We start from the raw sequence: 20,646 nt of genomic DNA, 5'->3' as shown, positions 1-20,646 counted from the left end.
TCATCAACTGTTTCGAGCGACTGCCAGGATGTCCGATTGCTCCCATATGAATGGCTCCATCGGCTCACCTAGGTACGTTATCCACTAGACGGGCTGACTTTGTCGGCTCGGGATCTTTCTGGAGGAACGCGTGCGCGTGCGGGATATGACATCCTGGCCCACAATTACACCAAGAAGCCTCGCCCTCTTGTCTTGTGAAGCATCGGCTAGCATCGTCTGATGATGTTGGCCATTATTTTCAGCCTCAGACTGCTTCATCATGGGGTTTGGGCTGGTGTATGTATCCGTATGTGTGTGTGTGTGTGTGTGTGTGTGTGTGTGTGTGTGTCCTGGGCGCTCAAGGCTATCCATCTGGTCTACTGCGATGCCATCTGCCGGCTGATGTTGTCGTCGTCGATATGCAAGAGCAGAACAGGGGGAGCTTCTTCGGATCTTTTAAGGCATGGTCACAACACTTGAACACGCACACACACACACACACATCCAACTCATACCGCACTAGGTACGGATAATACAACAGTCTACCTAGTCGAGGCCAGGCCGGGCTCTTGTTTTACATCACCTACCTACGGATACACCTAGGAATGGCAGCATCAGCTCAAGACACCTCAATAGCACCTACCGTCTTCGCGGAAAAGCCGCGACGTCGTCGTCTCAGTGCTCGGCCGTCAATGGACCCTTGCGCGTCGCCTCGGCCGGGGATATAGGTCTGGGTCTCATTCTCCAGTCGCCCTGCATAACTCCAGACCTGGTCGTTCCACCAAATGCAACCAACGCCCGAGTTTTGGGTTTCGAAGCTCTGGCAGCTCGAGCCTTTCCCCTTTGAGGTCCAGCGCCGGCCAGAGGATGACGAGGCCACCCCCGATCGCTGTCTTTGGTTCCTCTAGGGCGGCCCTCGCATTCGACGTGTTTGGCCGTCAAGCCAATATACTCATCACCAGCGGCCGACGTACTACAATGTGGCGTTGAGATAATACCACGAATAGTACCGTGATTGAACTGACGCGGCACCTTACCACCAGGTCCTTGAGGTCTCCAGGTTGGCCTTCTTTTTTCGTCCCGCTTGAGAACCGCAGCTGGCACCCTACCGCGTACCTCGCAGTAAGGTGTTGAAGGTACTTTGTACATTACTCCGTACACCGTACTGCATAGCGCCGCCCCCAATATCCACGGCTTTCCCATCCACGTCTGCGTTGCTCAATGCGCCTCACAGACACACTCACTCCAGCAACTGGGCTTTTACGGATACAACCAGGCTTATTTCGACGGACAAAGTACGAGCGGAGTACGTACCTTCTCTTTTTTAGAGGAGACTCAGTCCCGCCCACAGCCTACCTGCGTCCTGAGTGAGCCTTCATGGACCAAGGATGTCCACAGTCCTTCACCGTCCACCAAGCTATTCTTTCCCCTTGCCCAAGAGCCAACCCAACCTTGTCTCCATTACTTCACATGGAAGTACATTTACCGCTATCTATACACCTGTGTCTACCTTACCTGACCTTGCTTTTACTTTACTTTGACTTGGCCTTGGCTTGGCTACGATTAACTACCACCTACTTGTACTTGTTCTACTACTACTACTACGGCTTCTCCCCGAGCTCAATTCAAGTCTCAACTTACCTCAAGTCAATTCAAGACTCTCGGCAACAAGACAAGTCAAGTTTGAGCTAAAAGCCCTCAACGTTCCCAAGAAAAGACGAGACAAGTTCTTGCCCCCCAGTTTTGTGGTCTTGGCTGCAGCCGCACGCTTTCGCTCTAACTCAGTTATTATTTGGCTTGCACCCACCGGCCACACACAGCACCGCACAGCACCGCACCGCACCGCACCGCACCGCACCGCACCAAGCTCTTAACCTAACCTACTACCTACCTACTAAGCTTCTGCACCTGGTCCGCCGCCCTTGGCTCATATTTCCTTTTTCATCTCCCTCTCCCGACAACCTCACACATCGGATCTATCCTTCCTGAGGCCAGGTTTGCAAAACTTTTTTGCCTTCACAACATTCTTTGTTCCCCCTACCTCCCGTCCTGCTTGCCGACACAGCCGTCGCACGCTGCCGTTAGCAGCCAACCATCTTCTTCCGACCGCTTACGGTTTTACCACCGCTCCGTCCGGCGCCGTTGGCCTTTTCGCGGCCGATTGCCGGACCCGCCCCGACGTCACTAACACAACATCATGATGGACGGTGGTCACCACAACATGATGCCAACCCGGGGCGTTGGTACCGATGACCAGCGGGTTACTGCTTCCAACAGTAACGCCAACCCTCTCGCCTCCGGTCCTTCTCCGAATGCCACAATAGTTGTCTCGGCACCTTCATACAACCCCAATGGTCCCTCACAATCCGTCTCCCCTTCACCTATACCAACAGCTCAATCTCCCTATCCCACATCTACCCCGGGCGGCACCCAGAGCCACGCCGCTACCGCCAGTCTGTACCAGTGTGCTCACTGCCAACGCCGGTATTCTCGACCTGAGCATCTCGCGCGTCACATCCAGACGCACACTCTTGGGAAGCGATTCGCGTGTCAGATATGCGGCAAAGCCTTTGCGCGCCAAGATCTCCTCAAGCGGCATGTCACCAATCACGAGAACGACAATGACCCCAACAAAAAGAGACGTCGCACCGATACCTCGCCCGGTGCCGGCCGTGTCTCTCACGCCTGCAGACCTTGTGCCACGGCTCGTGTCAAGTGTGAGGAGCAGAAGCCATGCACGCGTTGTCGAAATCGCAACCTGAACTGCGAGTACTCCTCCACCGAAGCCGGCTCAGCTGCGACCATGCACTTGCTTCACCTCTCGGGGAATCCGCACCAGACAACATCAACGCCCGGATCTCTTGCCACGTCTCCTTCACAGTCTGCCTATGATAGCAGCCCTTCAACGGCATACCAACAGGGTCCTCAGCATGCCATGCTACCACCCAGAGACGATGGTGGCCAGCTGGGACCTGCTCATACCATCAAGTCGGAATCAGGCCGCATACCAACAACAGAAAATACCATGGGACAAGTCAACGCGTCCGGTATGCCTGTCAACTACGAAATCGGCAACCAGCAGGACATGACTTTGCCATTCTCAGATTTCCTCCAAAATGTTATCTACACAGGAGAGATGGATGCATCACGCATGGCGGAAGCGCAGGGTCTAGCTGTCCTGGACTTTTGCGACAACTCGAATCTCGAACTGAACGAAGTGGACTTTGGCCTCCTGGATCATTGGAACATGGACGGCATGGGAAACACCGGATCCAACCAAAGCCTCACGCCTCGGACCGACGACTCCATCGATTTGGTTCAAATGCGCCAAACACTCGTCAAGGTCTGGACCGAGTCGCCATGGCAATGGGCACCCAACAAGCTCGACTCAGGCTACTTAGAGCACCCAAACTTCTCCGTACCATCCGACGACACAAGCAGCGCTGTCTTTAACGAAAGCAGGAAGAAGCACGCGAGGATCGTCAGGGACAAGCTGGACCAGTCAGGCCGGGATCAAATCTTGGCGATCGTGCTGTCGACCTGCAAAAACGACAACATCATGAGCCGAGTCGCATCCTCGTTTCCATCCCTCGAGGTCATGGACAGCCTTATCCACATCTTCCTCGCGCAACATTTCTGCCAGACGTCACAATGGATTCACCACGGCTCGTTCTCCATGAACGCCCAGTGGCCAGAATGGCTAGCTGTGGCAGCTTCAGCTGGGGCTACCCTAACTCCGGTGCAAACCTTGCGCAAGTTTGGGTTTGCTCTCCAGGAAGCGGTCCGAGTTACCATCCCGGCAAGGTTCGAGGATGCCAACACTTCGATCAAAAATCTCGGCCTTGTGCAGACTCTGATCCTGGGCCAAGACATTGGTCTTTGGAGCGGCAACCGACGCAAGATGGAGATCGCCGAATGTCATCTCATGATTCCTACTACGGCAAGTAGCTATTTCGAGCTTCGGTCTCCCACAGCCTGGTCGCTAATGCTTTGCATAGATGATGAGATATCGCGGCAAATTCCAGCGAGCATCGTACCCCATGGTAGAGGTCAATGTGTCGGACGAAGGCGATGTTTTGGAGAAAAAATGGAGGGCCTGGTGCGAGCGTGAGTCGTGGAAGAGGTAAGCTTATAGACCCAAGGTCCGGGATATCCTTGTGCTAACGCATTTAGACTACTTTTCCACTGCTTCGTGCGAGACGCTCAGACCTCCATGACAACATTCACCAACCCCTCCATGTCGTACTCGGAACTCACCCTGCCCCTCCCTGAAGCAAAGGAGCTGTGGTTTGCGAAGACAGCGGCCGAATGGAAAATGCACTATCTCGAGCGAACAAACGGACAGAGCAAACGACCACCTTCCATCGGCGATCTCCTCCGAGATATTAGTCTGTTGGCGACGAACCGCCAGCGACTGGATCTGCAATTTGCAATCTCGATATACCTGCATGGCTACTGGGCGCTCATTCTCGAGTATCTCCAGCTGTGTTCCGTCTTGCGCACCCGGACTTGGCTGAACAACTCTGGAGGGAAGTCTGAGGAGGTACTGCGCTCCAGGCATGCGGAGCTGTGCAAAGACCTGCAGGGCTTCCTGCTGGTCACATCCGACTGGCACGAGATGCTGTCGACGCAGGAGAGTCTGGTGCTCCATCTCCTCATGATGAACCTACACCTCTCTCTCAACGATTTACAGCTCTTCTCTGGCAAGGAAGGCGAGGACCAGGCGCGTCGGGTATTCGGTGACCTGTGCGAGTGGTCGCAGAGCGCCGAGGCGCGCCAGTCACTCTGGCACGCGGGCCAGATCCTGCGTCAGGCCAAGATGTTCCCCCAGGGTCATCTCAAAGACTTTTACGCCATTGCCGTCCACCATGCGGCTCTGGCGTGTTGGACCTACGGGGTGGTCGCCAAGACGAGCGGAACCGGGAAGACGCCGGTGCAGGGGTACGAGCAGGAGAAGGTGGTCCTGGACGGCACCGAGTCGAACCTGGTGCACCGATTTATTGGCTTCAACCAAGGGCGACCGGTGATTTTGGGACCCATGAGCAGGGCCGGCGCCACCGAGGCGTCGCTCGACGATCCCAAGGCGTGCATGGAAGTGGCCCAGGAAGTGCTCCGGGCCAACTTCCGGGAATCGGCAGATCTTCACCCGCCCATTGTCGAGAATCTGTGCCTGCTGATCAAGCAGCTAGGCCATGCTGCCTGGGCAGTCGGCATGTCATGATGATTTGTTGTTGCTATTTATCACGAGCATATTTTGCCAACCCCCCCCCCCCCCCCTTTTTTTTCTTTTTCTTTTTTTGTTTTTGTTTTTTTTTTTTTTTACTTCACGAAGGGCGTCTAGAGGTAAACGGCGGTTGGTTGTATACCCATGTATCAAAAAAGTACCTGTTTGCGGCTTCTTCCAAAAGGAGTACTGTGCTCAAAGCCAGCTTCTGGAATCGCATCAATCTATATTGCCTACAATACCAATATGTCTAGCCTTGAGCTAGCTGAATTACATATCGTCTCTTCTCTCTCGTCATCGGTGTACTCGGTTGCTATCCGGAAGAGCAATTAAGCTCACCATTCGGAGCTCCTCTTTGGACGACTAACAAAGGTACCAATCGCATAGAACAGACGGACGTCCCCCTTCCGACATGGTGGCCTTGAAACTTCTATCGGACTAGCCCCACCATGTGAAGTTCAGCATGGTTCAATGCTGCAATTCACAGTCTTGCAGAAAGATGATGCCGTATTGAGTGTTCAAGGCCAGCAAGTTGAGCCACGGATTTGCAGCCGTGGCTGCGTCAAGCATCAACGAGTCGGACACCTCCGTTTGGGGGGTATCCCGGCGTCCATCGGCTCAGATTCATCAGAGTACATTGAAGCGCGGAATTGTAGCGAGGAGTGCGCGGCTGATGTGCGCTTCTTGAGTCGTCAGTGTGGTGGTGACTGGCCACCTTTTTTCTTTTTGTGTTGCAATTGGGGTTTCCCGGCAAAAGTTGACGTGTACCTTCGCATATGCCATCTTTTTCGTAACCCGAGCTTGGCAGGCATTCCCATGAGAGAATGCGAAACCGAATTCGGAAGTTCATGCATTCATTGGCCCATTGGCCCGTTGGCCCGTTGCTATTCCCCTTCCCATGTTTAGGTTCCTGGATTCGTTGAAGAAGGGAATTTCCAACCGAAGTTCTGTCTGCCCAGGCCCCCCAAGGTAAAGAAAGAGTAACCATGGTTGGGGCTTGCGTGTTATGAACCATGAGATCATAGCACACAGGAGGAAACACCCCATTTTTGTTGCGTCTTGCTTGGTTCGATACCCGACCCGAACGTCATGGGGGGGGGGGGGGGGTGATGATCTTGCACGCAGTATCCGTAAGTAACCAAAGATGCATGAGGTACGGATACTGCGCACGTACGTTGGAATATCCGCACGTACTCCGTACCTGAAATTCTGGAGAGGGAGAAAGGAAAAAAAAAAGGTCAAAGCTCAAGGCTCACACTTTTCATCCCACCCCCTGGCCGAACGACAGGGACGAGCATAGAGGGATTGAGGGGGGGTTTCTTACCGGTTCTAGAATGGAATCGTGTTTGCGATTGCGGGATACCGAAATGTCCTGATGCTGATGCTGATGATGAATGGGGCTTGTGCGTAAGGTAGGTAAAAAAAAAAAAAACTTGTCAGTCGTAACTGCGCCCGTGGATCCGTTCATTTCTTGAGACAAGGCTGTTTGTTAGTAGAGAGCGTGTGTGGGTGGAGTAGATACACTAGTAGTACGGAGTATCGGCTGAAGAATTTCTCACCTTAAAACATAGCAGGTAGTGAGCAGTTACCCACGTATGCGTGCTTCGGATGAATACTACCGCAAGTTCGATGGGTGGTTTTTTTTTTTTTTTTTTTTTTTTTTTTTTTTTTTTTTTGGCGGTGGATGTGCATTCGCCAAAGGGGGAGGGGGGGATGAATGGTATAGTCGTTTCGGAGCATTTACGTCGAGTGAAAGTACCTCAAGTGATATGCGTAGAATATGATAACCCCTTGCTGATGGGAGGGCTGGGAGGGGGGCTGCTTGGCTTGCGACTTGATGATACTCTACGTAACGCGACACGACCCGACGTTCGGGTTCGGTTTTGAGCAACTACCCTTGCCTTGGAGACTTGATGCGTAACATCAAGATTGCAACTTTCTTTTGAGTTGATGTTGACGAAGCTGGGTTTCCAAACTTGTAGACCTGGAGAAGTTGACACGTTCTCGAGAGAAAGAAATCACTTATGTGAGGAAGGGAAGGCTACCTAATTCATTCGATCACTAGCGGTAATTTGGTCGTATGCTGGTATTCAACATAAAAAATAGTATAGGAGGTTGATGTGACGAGAAAGACTGTCAACGCTGCGGAATGTAACTCACATTGAATTTCGAGCCAAAAAGTGGATGGGCTTTAGAACTTATACATCGTACTATAAGTACCATGGGTTGCGTGCAGACTTTATTACCCATCGTATCGTCGGGATATCTAGTTTATACACATCCCGAGCCGAGCCGCCTCCAATGCTGCCGAAAACGGGCTTTGGCAGTCCTGCACTTGACGACAGGTGCTAACTTAAAAGACTCATAGACCTTAGATCATGTCGGATCCCATCACCATAGATGAAGCTCAAAGCTCATGAACTCGAGTGTGACCACAGAGGCGTTCTAATACGTACGCGGCCAAGTCGGACGGCCCTCTCTCTCTACCTCTCCCGAACAGATCCCGTGCCGACCGTTACCTGCCAGCCGGGAACGTCGTCTCCACTTTTGACAGGACCACGTGGGGCCAGCGATAAGGATCCGGCCGCTGCGGAGCCCTCGTGGCCAGAGTGCCAGGGGACCCTCCCCGGGCCCGATCTAGGTAGTTTGTTGATTCGCGAAAGGAAAAGAAAAAAAAATGACGCCGATCTTTCCACCAACGCGCGACTCCCGCCGTACAACCGGGGCACCGAACACCGACGACAAGTCTCGGCTCAGCCTCACCAACGTCATCCTTTACTTTTCGAGATTCCTAAACGACGCGCTCCGTTGAAGCTTTCGTTGCTCGCACAACCGTTCCTATTTTGTGAATGAATACTCAGAAGGACGGCGGCGAAAACAAATCTAGAGCTCTCTGGCTAGGAATCTGCCCAGAGTTCCGCGCGCACTAGGATCCACCGCTCGTTTTGCGATCCGTGGTATCCGGCATATACATCATCAACGGATCACGAAAGCCCAGGCTCTAGGAGTTGTCGCTCCCGCACCACCCACTTACTCGCAAGATGGAATCCTTATTCAGCGCCTCCATCGAGCCAAAGACGGCGGCGATCGTGGCCACAACCGTCGTCGCGACGCTCTCCTTCCTGTCCCTTGCGCGACTCGGTCTCTACCCAAACTGGGGCACCGCAATCCCTAACCCCCTCAAGACCAAGATCCTCACACTCACAAGCGATGAGGTCAAGAAGCTTCCTTACCATCCAGACTACTTTCCTGGCGCCCGGGACGTGGACACGCCTGTAAGAGATCCCCTTGGCGCCCATCTCTCTCTCTCTCTCTCTCTCTCTCTCTCTCTCTCTCTCTCATAGGGGGATGCTGTCTCTAGTCCCGACTGAAACGACTAACACCCTTCTCCAGTACGGCACGATCCGCGTCTACGAATGGGGCTCAACCACCGGGCCCAAGGTAGTTCTCATCCACGGCATCAGCACCTCCTGCATGACCCTCGGCCCCATCGCCCACGCCCTCGCCGCCCGCGGCTGCCGCGTTATGCTCTTCGACCTCTTTGGCCGCGGCTTCTCCGACGGCGTCGGCGACCTCCCGCACGACACCCGCCTGTACACCACCCAGGTCCTGCTCGCCCTCGCCTCCTCCCCGCTCGCCTGGTCCGGCACCGACGCCGTCCGCGTCGTGGGCTACTCCCTCGGCGGCGCCGTCGCAGCTTCTTTTGCAGCGGCGTTCCCGCACGTGGTGGAGAGCCTCGTTCTGCTCGCGCCCGCGGGCCTCATCCGCGCCGAGAACTTTGGCGTGTTGGCGCAGATTACGTTCCAGTCTGGTCTTGTGCCTGAGAGAATCCTCGCTGCTGTCACGAGGAAGAGGTTGCAGAAGCCGTTGGCGAGTAAGCGGTCTAATGCTGTCGAGGAGGACGAGGATCCGGTCGAGAAGGTTGTTGACGTTGCGGCCGCCGAGGTGTCTGGGCCGCACGGCAGCGGAGAGGATCAGAAGGTCGAGCGGAAAGTGCGCGAATACGTTCCCTGGATGGTTGCGCACCACGAGGGGTTCGTAAAGGCCTTTATGTCGTGTGTGCGGTGGGCTCCGCTTACGGGGCAGCACGAGACGTGGCGGGTCCTGGGTCAGAGGAAGAAGGGGACCACGGCGGTCTTTATCGGGAAGACGGACGAGGTTATTGATGTTGGTCACTATGCCAAGGATGGATTGCCGTTGTTGGGTGGCGAGGAGAATGTGATGTGGAAGGTCCTTCCTGGGGGTCACGACTTTGTGATGACCAAGACGGAGTACATTATGCGCGAGTTGGACGCTTTCTGGGGTATGAAGGTGCAGTTATGAAGTAATGACGAGGAGATCCACGAGCGGCTAGAAGAGCCCTAGACGAAGATGGGTGTAGACAGGTCATGACATGCATTATTGATAAGACTCCTAGAAACGATACCATTTTCTTGCTCCTACTCCTGGATAATACTATTGATTGGCAGGATCCATTCTCAACCTTTGACTACCAAGAGATGTTGAAATGGTGGAATCCTGTGTGTAACCATAAGCAGCATCAGGATAGCGTATTGCTTGCCTGCAGGTGCCTCCATCTGTTCGCTGACTGGTAGCATGCTTGGAGCCTATGAGATTTTTCTTTCAAGCTTACTGGTATTTCTCCACAGCACATTCTGTAGAGAAGTCAAACTGATTGAGATTCGTGAGCTAGGTCGCAAGAACATGCGACAAGACGCATATATGTATGCTTGTCTCTTGGAAATTGACTGCATTCGGCCTGCTCTTGGGTATGCTGATTCTGCCCTTTTAGACAAGTTGTAGAACTTCCACCTTCATATCTAGGCAAGGTAGTCAGACGGATGTGGGATTTGTACTGACTGCTTCAACGATTTTCATTTCAATGTGCTACACTTGTGGCTACGTGCTAAACATCCCTAGCAACGGTATAGGTTAAGGGAACACATCTTTGTTACCTCGATGCTTACGAATGTTGACTTCGCGTCTTCGCTGTGCTTGCTTGTACAAATGAAAACCCAATCAATTTGGAAACTTCCCGTAGAACCAGGAGAAAGTTTATCATCAAAGTGATAAATAGGGTACGCCCAATTTAGCATAGGCAAGTCAATACAAAAAAGACAAAAAAGCTCAGTACAGAACAGGATTCGAACGCATTGCACGAATCCTGTACCTACAAAAACTCCACTGGTTTTCATGCATGTTTAACCACTCAGCTACGTGGCCCCGGGGATACGTATTTGACCCCCGAGGATTGCTCATTCCCTTAAACTCGTGACCTATATATATACCATCCAGCCTAGGGAATACGCAAAGAAAATAAACAAAAAAGCTCGGTATAGGATTCGAACCCTATACGTACGAAAAACCAGCGTCCCAGTTTCTTCATCACCAGTTTAACCACCAGGCTACGTGGCCCCGGCCGATTCGTACCGCACCGGGAAGTGCTGCTTCCTTCGAATCGGTGACCTATAACCCCCTACTCTGTCAGCCTCTGGTCCTAGCAAAATTTGCGCCTCGAAATGGACGTTGCTGCCTACTTACCTCAGGTAGGCAACCACGGAGCTTCAATGAGACCTCAAATACTCCGTCGCCTCTCCTTCGTCATTCGGTCGCTCATTAGCAGATCGATACCAATGGAGGTTCGGCGATGGGTCCCAGACCAAGACATATTGAAGCGGCTATTCTGAACGTTCTTGGACTATCGTATGGATGTCGTTTCCTATAGAGTAAGGTAGAGTAAGGCATCGATATCAACAACACTATTGGGACAGACTTCTGTCGATTAGTTAAGGCTCAACGCCATGAAGTGGTATTGTCGCTGCTTCGTTTGCAACCGAAATATTCGCACTCAATCGAGTACTTGTGAAAGGTACAATATGACAATCGACTTAGACCCGGGGTTAGAGAGATAAGCTTTATATCACTAGCCTTGCGCTATCAACGGTTCCTGCAAGCACGCGCATAAGCTTGAGGATGCTCGTTGAAAATACGCGCGTCTGTCTCAAAAGTTTTGAGGTAAGGGCGATGATGACGACGGTATTGTGGTTTCCCAATTCAATATTGAGATTGCATAAAAAAGTGTCTGAAATAATGTGCTACTGAAGATGCAACAAATTGTATTCGATGTTGATGAAGTTGGCAAAGAAAGTGAAGCTGCAGTGAAATTAGCTAAGCTGGGAGACCCCAGCCACCGTGGCGATCCCTGTTCGCCTGGAATGGCAAGAATGGGTCGTTCCCCGCGCCACATCTAATAGCTGGCGCCAATCGCGCGATAAGACGAGGAAAAAGGTCTAGGCCGCGATAAGCATCCAACCGTGGACCTCCCTACTAGGGTGGCTCCAAGAGGTGCATGTGCTCATGCTCGTGTGCCTCGACTTGCCCCTCCAAATATTCCTGTTCCATCCATCACCTGGGAGTTTCCTGCATATTCTGCATATTAATCGCCTCGCCGTCGACAGAAACCGAGGCGCAAATGCACCCGACCGCCGTTGGTTAACTGAGTTCAGGTAACATTAGACCCCACCATCTCGGATATTGACTCTTGTTTCGTCATGCTGACTTATCACTGGCCAACAGCCTGACTGTCGTTCGTCCACGACTCGCTCGCGACATCGACTGATTGATGCGGAACCTTTAACGACGAGCTTTATCTCGAGACAAAAGAACCACCACCGCGACCGTACATACCGATAGAGTCGCCGGAGACGATGCAAACGATCTAAGATGGCAAGCCCAGATGGTGGAGCTGCTCCAGCTTCCCTCGATGATCATCACCGCCTGCTCGACGATGCAGGAGAATCGATATCGGGCAGCTCCCACATCGGGAGTGATGCTTCAGACGACTCTTCCGAACAGGGAGAATGTCGCTGGCGGACGTCTCGATACCATGATATGGAATGTTCCCGCTTCTTCGACTGCCCTACGCATGTAGTCGAGAGGCATCTCTCTGACGACGAGGCCAACGACAGTGAGGCTGAGGAGGAGCCCGCAGTGCAGCATCAGACGGGCGACGATAGGGCCGAAAGTTCATCAAGCGCGAGGCTACACACTGTCGATTCTCCCGTGCCTGAAGATACTCCAGAGCCGGTCCCAGCACCAAGCTTTGCGCCCGGGCCCGAGGAGACGAATACGGGGCGACAGACAGAACCAGTAGATTCAGCACAGGCAACCTCAGCACGGGATACTGAAGGGCCTGATGAGTCTCAGGATCCCGAGGAAGCCGCACCGGCACCACCAACCCCTTTGAGTTCTCGACTTTCAGAGACTTCTCAACCTCTCCCCCCGACTGCAACACCTGCAACGCCAACAGGAGAGTTTGTCCCACCGGAAAGATCTTCGAGCTTGGTCACATCGCAAGCGGCAAACGCATCGTCACACGACTTACCTCTGCGTCCAGCTCTACTATCCAGTCGATCTCACGATACGCCGCCTCCGCCACCACCTAGACGGGCAAGTTCCTCGAGTGCTGTTCAGCCTCCTTTGCGCGGCCAACGAGTGTCTGAAGAGAGAAGCGGCCCTCCCGAGTTCGTCGTACCGCGGTGGCAACCAGACGCAGAGGTCGTTCTTTGTCCGATTTGCAACGTACAATTTAGCATATTTGTTAGGAAACATCACTGCAGGTACGCAGAAGTCGAGGGGATCGTGTGACATAGTTGCTAATAAGTTCCAGGAAATGCGGAAGAGTCGTTTGTAACGCATGCTCGCCTCATAGGATCACTATTCCCTACCAGTACATTGTTCAAGCGCCAGGACAACCGCGACTGGCGGCCCAGAGATACCCATCTTCCCTCATCAGTGGTGAGGGAGGATATGCAGATTTCAGCAGCCTTGGTGGAGGAGAGCGCGTCCGTTTATGCAACCCATGCGTCCCAGACCCAAACACCACACCGCCGCAGCAGCCACCTGGCTCGCCTTCCCAACTGTCTCCACGAGGATCGCATTATAGATCGCAAAGCAGCATTAGCACAATGTCCAGCAACGCGCCCCCGCCCTCGCGCTTTTCCGGCTACTTCACATCGAGCCCCTCCCCGGAGACCTATGCAAGGTCTAGAAGCATTACGGTAAGAGTGAACCTGGGCCCACTTGCCATTAATACGCATGCTAACTTATGCAGCATTCCGGCTCCGGCGGTCCCTCGAGCTCTCGCGGACACTACCAGTCCACTGGAAGTCGGATCATGGCAGGGACTCCGCCGACGTACTACCCGTCCTCCTCATCCGGCTACCCAGGCTCATCCCGCTATCGATCTATGCTGGACGTTGGTCCATCGTCATCCTCATCGTCTCACTACAACCGTGCATTGCCGCCGCCGCCGCCCCAAATAGCTGAGGAAGACGAGTGCCCGGTCTGCCATCGCGAGCTGCCCTCTCGCACCCTCCCCAATTTTGAGCAGCTGCGAGAGACGCACATCAACACCTGCATCACTTCACACAGCGCTTACGGCGGTACACCGACAGGAGAGACCCCTCCAGTCGGAACGCCACCTCCCTTGGCGGTTCGCCGGACTGGTATGTTCCCTTATGTCGCCACAGAAAAGGACTGTGTCGACTCGGCCGAGTGCACCATTTGCCTCGAGGAATTCGAGGTGGGCGTTCCCATGGCGCGACTGGAGTGCCTCTGCCGTTTCCACCGATCCTGTATCTCAGCTTGGTTCATCAACCATCCTGGACGGTGCCCAGTCCATCAGCATGATAGTTTTGGCTATTGATACCTCGTATTGTCGGTTTGTTACTTCTCCTCTCGCATGCTTCGAACTTTCGGCGTTTCGGTTTGCATAGGAGCCGCTCAGTTTAACCAAGTCTTTCATTTTAACGATGCTTGCTTTCTTTCGTTTTTTTTTTAGCGACCAGCATCCCATCTCACCAGTACCCGCCGCGACAACGCTATCGAAACGGATGATATGAGTTGATGCTGGGTAGCGGTCGTCGTCAGCGGATGTGAGTATTTAGAATGGTCGGGGCTGTATTTGCTTTTGCTTTTGTGGACTTGATGGCTCACAGTGCCTCGTTGTTTTTTCCATATACATGTCAGCCAGTGTGCCAGGGTATAATACTTTTGCTAGTAAATACTTCTGAAGCGAACGGATGGAGGGAGGGGAGGCGGCGTGTCGTTGCACAGAGTCACTCTCTCACTCCCCTCGATGGAGATACCACCCACTCAAATTAGATAGATATGTTAGGTTTGCTTCTAACAATGGGACGCATGCCTACCTGTGGCGATTTGGCCCGCCTATGCACATTCAAGTCTCGCTCTTCTCCCCTGTCTCATAAATCTGAGTGTTTTTACCACTACCAACACTCCACTATACCCTCTGGTATTACCTTTATTGTTTTCTCTCTTATTACTATTACTACCCTTTGGAGCTACTTCTCTATGTAGATCTCCACGTAATCTCATTGGGATATCTAGGTAAGATAGCAATGAGGATAGTGGTTATGAGGACAGTAGCGTTAAGGGCAATAGTGACGAGAAAAGGTAGTAATGAGGGTCGTAGAAGTGTCGATAGAGTAATGATAAGAGGAAGGAAACTCCGTGTTGACCGGCAGCTTACTGTGGCACCCACTTGGCCGTCTGCCCTTGAAAAACAAGTGCCTGACTGCGGTCGTTTCACTTTGAGAGAGAGAGAGGCGCTGGAGTTTTTCGTGGGGAGCAAGGAGACGATGGAAGAAACACGAAGCGTCGTTTATATGTTGTAAGACAACTTCTTACGAGGCAACCCACTTGTGCCACTACACTGCCAATAGCCCATGGTTTCGAGCAGGTAAGTGTACGGATGCCTACATACCTCAAGGTACGGACTCCAAGGGGAAGCGACGGACGTCATTGTCTCGGTAGAAGCGTAGTTGTGGATTTTTTTTTGGTGTCAAAACTCGCTTCGACGTTTCGACCGGTCCTACTAGGTAGGTATCCTTAGCTCAACGTCAACCACGTTTTGAGCAGAGTGATCATCCGTTCACCGGACCCTCCCTTCCTCCCCTTCCGCCCCTCGGGACTTGGGAGACTGTTTCCCCCCCCCCCCCCCAAGATCCAAAACATGGAAATACACTGGTGATGTTCCCCCGTCGTTGAACATTCACGCACGGGTGCTAGCGAATCACTACTTTTCTGTTGCGTCTAAGAAGCACGGACGGGTAGTGTCCACTGTCCAGTGACAACTCAGTATCTGTCCGGATAGCTGGCCAAGACGCGGGAACATCCCACCTCTAGGACGAGGGCCCGAGGGGTTTCGAAAAAGGGGGGGAGGAGAAGGGAGGAGGGGGAGAGGGATCTAGAACATGCCAGGGCAGCACGATCGCAAAAAAGGATCCCTGCTGCGAGTCCCCGGGGTTTCCCACTGGCATATGCTCCATAGGCTCCACCCTCGCCGACTGGCCCGACCTTGCCGAGGAGGAAGAAGGGGGGGGGGAACGGAAGAGGTAGAAGTAGATAATACTACTGTGTAGGTATTCTAGATCCTCAGACTCACTCTTTGAAGACATAAAAAAGTAGCATTTTGATAGAACGAAGAAGATGAAGCTTCCGGGGCCAATTGTGGTGAGAGAAAGAGAGAGATAGGAAACGTATCGAAAGTTTGGGGGGCCGACAAGGTCCAACCAGGTCATTCAATAACACGTCGCCGACCTGCATTCACCCACCGGAAATCCGATAATGAGCTTATTTCTTTTCTCCAGTTGTCGACAAAATTTTCTGCTCAGTCCCCGACTTCCCATTTGCTTAAACTCGCCGACTGGCAGACAGACTGCTGCCCGGTTTTTCTAGTAGTGTACGGATCCCTCAACGGTCAAAAGTCCCGAGCAGGAAAAAAACAACTCACCTGCGTCTTAATTTCTCGCGCCAAGGGTGGACGCTGCTTACGGGCATTTATATGCGCGCAATCCGTTAGTACTTTGTATTAAACCGTCTCGCGCACTTTGAATCTGTAGGCAGTGCAGGAGCCAAAATCCCAAGAAATGACTGCGTCACTGAACAGTGCGGAGCGAAACAGAATTATTAGATGAACCCGATCAACGCTTCAAAAAACATACCATGTATCCTATCCGTAAGGTATACAATGTTTCATGAAACTCAGCTGTCCATAACCTACGACCCCATCAACCCTTATACGTTCATCGGATTATTGTCAAGATGCGGGAAGGAAAAGAAAAGAAGGGGCCGGGTAGGCTGTTTGGGGTAGAGGGGGATTCGGGGAGGGAGGCTATATCATGAGCGGTATTATGGCACGCCGTATGCTTGAAGTTGAGCATGTCTAACGTCAGTTCAAGCCCATTCTTGACAAAGAAGAGGAAGGGGGGAACGGGGATTGCAGCTTTCTGCCCTAGATTGGTGTCACCAAACCCCTCTGATCGTCCACATCCCTCGACGAAAGGAAAGTCGAGACTGTCATCGAATTGGGGCTCTTGGCGCAGTCCGTTCCGTCTTGACAAGTTTTTTACAGTATTGTTTCGCGCGCGAAAGGGCCGCCGGCTGACCTCAACGCGGGTTCCCACCCCCGCTGGATATCCTGGTTTCAACCCCCCGTCGATTTTAGATGAACACGGAGCCACGCTCTCGCCACGGAGCAGCGCGCATGCCTGCCCACGGCACCACGGCGCCGGGAGCATGGAGGCGTGGTTCCTCTTTTTGCATTCTGGACTGCATTGTTTGGTCCGCACGTCCGCCCCGAGGAGCGAGGATGAACCCCCATGAGGCAGGTTGGCAAGGTAGGACCGTAGGATGGACGGCGGCGGCGGCGGCACAGTAAGAGAAACCCTCTCGGGCGCGTTGTTTTTTCGTCCAGTTGGTGGCGCTTGTCTCTCTGCAGGATTGAGTAAGATTAAATCGAAATAACAACGGTGTTATGGTTGCCTGCCCTCCTGCTTTGGGTTGTTCCCTCAAAAGGGTTCTTATATCCTGCCGTTTATGTGTGAAGGCTCGTCTTGACCCTTTCTCTCTCTATCCACGCTGGTCTGGAACTCTTGCTGCACCCCTTTGAGGTCCGTCATTCCTTCACTTGTTGATATTGCCAACTGTCGTTCTGTCATTATCCAAAGAAAAGACACCGAGCTTGTCTCTGTCCGAATCGAATCTGCAACCCATCAGTAGTTCCTCCTTGGCTAGGAACCTCACCGTAACATATCGTTATCACGTCCATCGTCTTCGACACAATGAAGCAATCCATTCTCTTGTTGGCCGCCTCGGCCGCTCACATGGCCTTCGCCAAGCCCGTCAAGTCCTGCAAGCCGCGTAGCACAACCGTCCTCACCTTCTACGTCACCCCGACCTACGGAGGCCCGACCATGACCCCCATTCAGACGGCACCGGTCGTGCAACCGACTCCCGTCGGACCCCCCGTCGAGAGCTCCGTCGAAAGCTCCGTGCCCGTTGAGACCCCCGTCCAGATGCCATCGGTCATCGCAACAACCGCATCGGCCTCGGCTACCGTGGTGGAGCAGGCTGCCCCATCGTCGACCAGCAGCAGTGCCAGTACCCCGGCTTCATCCTCGACGCCGATCGGCAGCGGTGGAACCAAACAGGGCAAGTCGACCTTCTACGGCGGTAACACCTCGGGCGGCAAATGCTCCTTCTCGACCTACACCATCCCCTCCGGCCTCTACGGCACTGCCTTCTCAGGCCAGGCTTGGGATTCGGCCGCTCACTGCGGTGCTTGCGTCAAGGTCACTGGACCCAACGGCAACAGCATCACGGCCATGGTCGTAGACCAGTGCCCCGAGTGCGACGAGGGCCACCTCGACATCTTCCAAGACGCCTTCACTCAGCTCGGAACCGTCTCCGAGGGCATCATTTCGACTTCGTACGAGTTTGTTGAGTGCGGCATCACCTCGCCCATCAAGCTCCACAACAAGACTGGCACTTCTGCCAACTGGTTCTCCATGCAAGTGCTGAACCACAACGAGCCCGTGGCGAAGCTTGAAGTCAGCACGGATGGCGGAAGCACCTGGCAGGCGACCAAACGCCAGCCGTACAACTTCTTCGAGAACTCGAGCGGTTTCGGAACCGAGACCGTCGACGTTCGCGTAACGAGCGAGTCAGGGAAGACTATTACTGTGAATAGCGTCAGCGTCGCCGCCGACTCCGAAAAGGAGGCGTCATCCAACTTCTAAGCCCTGAGCGCAGGAGTCTTATGAACCCGAGCATTCGAAGTATGATTGTCATATGAGGACGAGCGCTGTTCGGAGATTTTTGTTTCCTTCGGCTGGGCGTCTGGAGTGTCGTCTGCGTGCGGGCCCATTGTGGCACCGTGTGCTTTGCATGCTGCAGGGACAGAATGCACCGATCGCGATTTGACTTGGCCGATGGCCCTCTTCATTGTTCGGGCGAACCCTTCACTTCTCTTTTCTCTTCTACTATGCTCGCAACGGGCCTTTCATTCTTTCATGCGACGACGACTTGGGGTTAGACAGCATGGATTGGGACCGGAAATCGGCTCGGGGCTAGCCCAGAACTTCCCCCTGATAATCGGTTACTTGAGCAAGCTCAAAGTACCGAGTTGGTTCGCGTAGCATTTATGTGGACATTGTAGCAATAGTTCTCTTCAGATCTCAATCATGCCGACGACTAACGGCATCTTTCTTCATTGCCGTATCGGAAACTCAATGCGTGCGAGTGAATGGGTCTGCATAGAATCTGGTTTAAGCCTTGGCTCGTGGCATGAGTCGTTTCGCGCATGTACGCGCGGATCAAGACGGGCTGTTGATAGCGCCCGAATTCAGGTGATGACCGCGAGGTGTAAGTCTTAACCCAACGATGCCGGTGTGTTTGATTACCGGTAGAGATCGCCAGGAACGGTGCCTGTCTCGAAAATAGTCAAGACTAATCGCAAATGCTAGCAGAGCGCGTTAGCTCAATCAATACGGGGCTGCTTTCCTCAGCTTCTGCTGTCCTGACTCTCGCATTGTTGGCAAACGTAGAGCTTCGAGTACACAAATCAGGAAATGAAGGATACCTCGAAGTGAAAACGCGTTCTTTCGAGGTATGGTTAGCGGCTGGTACCTGCCAAGACGGCGGCGAGAAGTGTCCTAGTCTTAAATTTCCTAGGCAGGAACATGGCGCGATGAGTGGACGGATGCTGGGGTTTGTTGCAACAAGCTCTGTGTCGCTCAACGGTGAGGCTGTACGCCATGGCTAACTTGGCTGACCTTGCGGGTCGTCGAGGCAAAGACTTGTGCTTGTGCAGCTCGCATTCCAGCGTTTCCCGACTCCCTTTTCTTTGTTTCGCATCACTGGGAAATCAACGGTACCATAGCTTGTTTCGCATCGTTGTATGAGCAGGAGACACTGGCCATGGAGAGGTGAAATGAGCATTCGTCAGATCGCGGGCAGCATTTCCTGGTGGGCGAACCACTGAGCTTAGTGTAGGTGGGATTGTGGCCTGTAAGTCATGAGCCTGTCATCGGTTCGCAATGGTCCGATCGATGAAGGATTAACGGCAAGGATCGGGTAGCTGGGATGGACGTGATTCGACCATTGTTTGGCAGCTTGCTCGTTGGTCAGGGTGCCCAGGTTTGACCGTTGGGCGTTGGCGGACCTCTGGTGTGCCAGGACGTCGGCCCCCATCCAGCCACAAACTTCCCTGACGGCCCCGACGACTACCTAGGTATTTGCGGAGGAGAATGTTGATGCTGGAGGGGTTGTCGTGAGGAATGTTGGAGTTTGCGATTGATTCAAGATGATCGACCGAGCTCTGAGATTGGATGGGCAAATCCGCAAATCTTCAACGGCATCGAACCGCCGAACGATGGATATACTTCGTACTAGCAATGCGTCGACTGGTGACGATGAGCTGCTTCTGCCAGTGCGGGTCAAGGAGCGTGGGGAGTCTGATCGGACAGACTTGCTGAATCCCTTGTCGCAGAGGTGTTGGAGTTGAGACGACGAGCAGCGGATAACGCAACACCTTATAGACGCCTGAGTGTATCAGCACACGATCCAGCAGAGGAATGTAGGCAAGAAGAGAAAGCACGGACGAATGGTGTCGCACCTTGCAGCTCAAAACCAAAGTGTGTGTGTGAGAGAGGTGTTATCCGCACTCTGTATCCGTAGGTACTGCAGAGTAGGTATTCGTGATGGAGGTGGACGAACTGAAGGAATGAGGTTCGGTCTCGGCGACCCTGACCAAGCTGGATGTTCGGCTCTTCCCCAAGCCTGCCCTGCCCAGCGGGCCAGCGCCATGCAGCTAATTCCCGCCCCCCCGCTTCCCTCTGGTGCTTCCATTCCAAGTGCAACCTTTCCGGGAAGACACCCAACCTGGCACTTTCCCAGCTCGCCAGGTCCCAAGCAAGCTGAGAACCCCTGTCTTGAAGCTCCAGTAGCCAATCCCGCTGGTTTGGCTCGACAGGGGGTGCTGGCTGCCCTGAAGTGCTGTAGGCGGCTCCCCCGCCCGACCTCAGCGACCAGTCACGGCCCAATGCAGCGTTTCCCCCAGCTGAAATCTGCTGAGGTAATGG

General features: G+C 53.4%; 6 protein-coding genes across 6 annotated transcripts; 4 read left to right on the top strand and 2 right to left on the bottom strand.

Moving 5' to 3' along the window:
* The first annotated feature begins 1,848 nt into the window (after window positions 1–1,848).
* Window positions 1,849–5,239, top strand: BDP81DRAFT_406418 (uncharacterized protein). Its single transcript, XM_060588978.1, has 3 exons — window positions 1,849–3,919; window positions 3,978–4,102; window positions 4,153–5,239. Exons 1-3 carry the CDS (start codon window positions 2,177–2,179, stop codon window positions 5,198–5,200), a joined length of 2,916 nt encoding a protein of 971 aa, XP_060445167.1. The 5' UTR covers window positions 1,849–2,176; the 3' UTR covers window positions 5,201–5,239.
* A 1,083-nt stretch (window positions 5,240–6,322) lies between these two features.
* Window positions 6,323–6,834, bottom strand: BDP81DRAFT_427829 (uncharacterized protein). The gene is made up of 2 exons (XM_060590382.1): window positions 6,763–6,834; window positions 6,323–6,673 (listed from the first exon to the last, which is right to left on the bottom strand). The coding sequence occupies exon 2, from the start codon at window positions 6,669–6,671 to the stop codon at window positions 6,465–6,467; it is 207 nt and encodes a 68-aa protein (XP_060445166.1). The 5' UTR covers window positions 6,672–6,673; window positions 6,763–6,834; the 3' UTR covers window positions 6,323–6,464.
* Window positions 6,835–7,905: 1,071 nt separating this feature from the next.
* Window positions 7,906–9,855, top strand: BDP81DRAFT_348721 (Alpha/Beta hydrolase protein). The gene is made up of 2 exons (XM_060586170.1): window positions 7,906–8,478; window positions 8,597–9,855. Exons 1-2 carry the CDS (start codon window positions 8,245–8,247, stop codon window positions 9,524–9,526), a joined length of 1,164 nt encoding a protein of 387 aa, XP_060445165.1. The 5' UTR covers window positions 7,906–8,244; the 3' UTR covers window positions 9,527–9,855.
* Window positions 9,856–12,094: 2,239 nt separating this feature from the next.
* BDP81DRAFT_461030 (FYVE zinc finger-domain-containing protein) lies at window positions 12,095–13,910 on the top strand (the record flags this gene model as incomplete). Its single annotated transcript, XM_060593716.1, has 4 exons — window positions 12,095–12,822; window positions 12,873–13,263; window positions 13,317–13,787; window positions 13,890–13,910. The coding sequence occupies 4 exons, from the start codon at window positions 12,095–12,097 to the stop codon at window positions 13,908–13,910; spliced, it is 1,611 nt and encodes a 536-aa protein (XP_060445164.1).
* A 2,293-nt stretch (window positions 13,911–16,203) lies between these two features.
* BDP81DRAFT_24470 (uncharacterized protein) lies at window positions 16,204–17,075 on the bottom strand. Its single transcript, XM_060582864.1, has one exon. It carries the CDS (start codon window positions 16,801–16,803, stop codon window positions 16,309–16,311), a length of 495 nt encoding a protein of 164 aa, XP_060445163.1. The 5' UTR covers window positions 16,804–17,075; the 3' UTR covers window positions 16,204–16,308.
* Window positions 17,076–17,580: 505 nt separating this feature from the next.
* Window positions 17,581–18,303, top strand: BDP81DRAFT_461029 (RlpA-like double-psi beta-barrel-protein domain-containing protein-containing protein; the record flags this gene model as incomplete). The annotated part of the gene is made up of 1 exon (XM_060593715.1): window positions 17,581–18,303. The coding sequence occupies one exon, from the start codon at window positions 17,581–17,583 to the stop codon at window positions 18,301–18,303; it is 723 nt and encodes a 240-aa protein (XP_060445162.1).
* Window positions 18,304–20,646: the final 2,343 nt, after the last annotated feature.

This window comes from Colletotrichum phormii (assembly GCF_030913505.1).
Source record: "Colletotrichum phormii strain CBS 102054 chromosome Unknown BDP81scaffold_10, whole genome shotgun sequence".
NCBI classification, from domain to species: domain Eukaryota; kingdom Fungi; phylum Ascomycota; class Sordariomycetes; order Glomerellales; family Glomerellaceae; genus Colletotrichum; species Colletotrichum phormii.
Note: the sequence above shows the minus strand (reverse complement) of the source record. Positions and strands in the feature narration are given on the sequence as shown.

Bases quoted from the DNA above. Each gene is read 5' to 3' on its own strand.
- BDP81DRAFT_406418 (XM_060588978.1), top strand. From the start codon at position 2,177: ATGATGGACGGTGGTCACCACAACATGATGCCAACCCGGGGCGTTGGT. The intron at 3,920-3,977 runs GCAAGTAGCTAT...TGCTTTGCATAG, and splicing joins ATCTCATGATTCCTACTACG to ATGATGAGATATCGCGGCAA. The intron at 4,103-4,152 runs GTAAGCTTATAG...TAACGCATTTAG, and splicing joins GAGCGTGAGTCGTGGAAGAG to ACTACTTTTCCACTGCTTCG.
- BDP81DRAFT_427829 (XM_060590382.1), bottom strand. From the start codon at position 6,671: ATGAACGGATCCACGGGCGCAGTTACGACTGACAAGTTTTTTTTTTTT.
- BDP81DRAFT_348721 (XM_060586170.1), top strand. From the start codon at position 8,245: ATGGAATCCTTATTCAGCGCCTCCATCGAGCCAAAGACGGCGGCGATC. The intron at 8,479-8,596 runs GTAAGAGATCCC...ACCCTTCTCCAG, and splicing joins CCCGGGACGTGGACACGCCT to TACGGCACGATCCGCGTCTA.
- BDP81DRAFT_24470 (XM_060582864.1), bottom strand. From the start codon at position 16,803: ATGCTCCCGGCGCCGTGGTGCCGTGGGCAGGCATGCGCGCTGCTCCGT.